At 64.9% G+C, this 2,154-nt stretch overlaps 1 protein-coding gene across 1 annotated transcript; it reads left to right on the top strand.

Moving 5' to 3' along the window:
* Nucleotides 1-106: 106 nt before the first annotated feature.
* Nucleotides 107-1,897, top strand: MNEG_16592 (hypothetical protein; the record flags this gene model as incomplete). The annotated part of the gene is made up of 5 exons (XM_014034938.1): nucleotides 107-114; nucleotides 312-442; nucleotides 741-933; nucleotides 1,287-1,491; nucleotides 1,754-1,897. The coding sequence occupies 5 exons, from the start codon at nucleotides 107-109 to the stop codon at nucleotides 1,895-1,897; spliced, it is 681 nt and encodes a 226-aa protein (XP_013890392.1).
* Nucleotides 1,898-2,154: the final 257 nt, after the last annotated feature.

Below are 2,154 nucleotides of genomic sequence, written 5' to 3'. Positions count from 1 at the left end.
TGTGTGTGTGCGTGTGTGTGTGCGTGCGCGCACGGGCGTGGGCGTGGGCGCGCGGGCGTATGCCTTTCTGTTCAGCGTTGGCCCTTGCAAGTGACGGGGTCTGGGCATGTGCCGGTGCGGTGGGGCCAGGCGGCCGTCGCCCTCCCGTCCTGCCGTCCACCCCCATCCCCTTGCGTGTTCATTTCCACAGTGCACCCACAGCAGCAGCCTCCTGGTCCACAACCAACAGCCCATCACCCAACTCCTTGCACTCTCACGTCAGCTCCCATCCCCCTCATCACCCTAAAACCACAACACACGAAACCCCCCAGGGATTTCGTTCTCCGCGTGGCCAAGGAGCCCGTGGTGCTGGTGGGCAACAGCATCGGCGGCTTCATCTCAGCTTCCATGGCCGCGGACTACCCAGACCTGGTGAAAGGCCTCGTCCTGGTCAACAGCGCAGGTGTGGGACGTCATCAACTTGCCCTAGCTGATTTTGAGCTCTTGATTGCGCGCTTTTAGGTTGTGTTGGTCAGGGTGCGCTGCTGCCGGGGTCCGTGGGCTGGGTTGGCGGGGGACATCGATGCTGCGGCTGCGGTCAGACACACGGTCGCGGACATGAGCGGCCACTGGAGAAGTCGGCGGCACTCTGGTTGCCCTTCCGCACATATGCACACGACCTCTAGCACGTGCACACGCAACCGCGCGCTCGCTCGTTCACTAAGTAACACGCATCACGCCCCCCCCCAAAATCCACACAGGCCCCATCGACGCGAGCTTCGACATTCAGGAGCACGCGACCAAGACCAAGTCCCCTCCCCCCGCCTGGGTGGCGAGCGCTGTCACCGCGGGGCTCATGGCGTACCTGGAGGGCTCCATCGCCGGCCAGCTCAAGTGGCTGTACCCTACGGCGCCTGAGAGGGCGGACACGTGGCTTGAGCAGGAGATCTTCAGGTGGGGCGATGAGTCACCAAGATCCGGGCATTTGGGAGGGGGCGTCGTCGGGCCGGTCGGGTGGGACAGGGCCGCGTTGGAGGGGGCGCCTTGGTTTGCGGCGACTGGGCTGCCTTTCTGGGCATGCCACTGGTAATTGTGACGACAAGAACGTGGTCGCCATGCGTCCCCTTCTTTATTTTGAGCGCTCCGCCCCTGCTGACTGGACATGTCAGCATCGGCGGCCTCCACTCACGCAACTGAACCACCTCCACGTGCCCAGCTGATGCTCGACCCGCAGCCTGGTGCACGCCCTCCCCTCCCTCCAAACTACCCTCCAAACTACCACCACAATTCCCCCGCAACATCCCCAGGGCCGCCTGCGACGGCCGCAGCCCGGACGTCTTCCGCAGCGTCTTCTACCTGCCGCCCCCCAGGGCCCTCAACTGGCTTGTGGCTGACGCCTGGCGTGGCCCGACCCTGGTGCTGCAGGGGGTGCTGGACCCGCTGAACGACGCCGCGGGCCGCGCGGCGCAGATGGAGGCGCTCTGCCCCAACGCGAAGGCGGTGCGGCTGCAGGTGCGCGGGGTGGTGGGGGGGAGCGCCGCTGGGCTGCGGTGCGCTCGCGCGAGATTTCGGGCCCGCGGCGTGCTTGCCTTAGCGTATAGATGTCTTCCCTCATTCCCCACTGGATGCCTCTGGATGCACCAGAGAGCTGCTCATCCCAGTTCCTTGACTGCTGCCTCTCATGTGCGGGTTTCATGCCCCCCTCCCCGGCTACTGAACCCTGGTGTACCGTCCCTTCGACCCTTACCACATTTTTGCCGCCCCCCCAAACCAGGCCGGCCACTGCCCCCAAGATGAACAGCCCGAGGCGGTCAACAACGCACTGCTGCAGTGGATCGTGTCAGACGTGATGGGCCAGGCGGGACCCGGCGCCGCCAGCGGCAGCGAGGTGGCGGCGGCGGCCCCAGCCGCGAGCTGAGGGCGGGGGACGAGACCAGCGACGCGCCGCGGGCGTCGCCGGCTGGGACCAGGGGGTGGTGACGTTGTGTGTAATGTGCGCCGCGCAGGCGCCGTTGGGGAGGGGCGTTGCGAGTGTTCCTGTGTGTGCGAGTTTATGAGGTCTTGGTCATGTTTACCACATGTTTTTTTCAATGACTGTGTGCTGATTCTATCCTGGGGTGGTGTGGGAGTTGATAGCAATTGCCAACACCAGTAAAATTGACAACAATCCCCAGT

This window comes from Monoraphidium neglectum (genome assembly GCF_000611645.1).
Source record: "Monoraphidium neglectum strain SAG 48.87 unplaced genomic scaffold scaffold06555, whole genome shotgun sequence".
Classification (NCBI taxonomy): domain Eukaryota; kingdom Viridiplantae; phylum Chlorophyta; class Chlorophyceae; order Sphaeropleales; family Selenastraceae; genus Monoraphidium; species Monoraphidium neglectum.
Note: the sequence above shows the minus strand (reverse complement) of the source record. Positions and strands in the feature narration are given on the sequence as shown.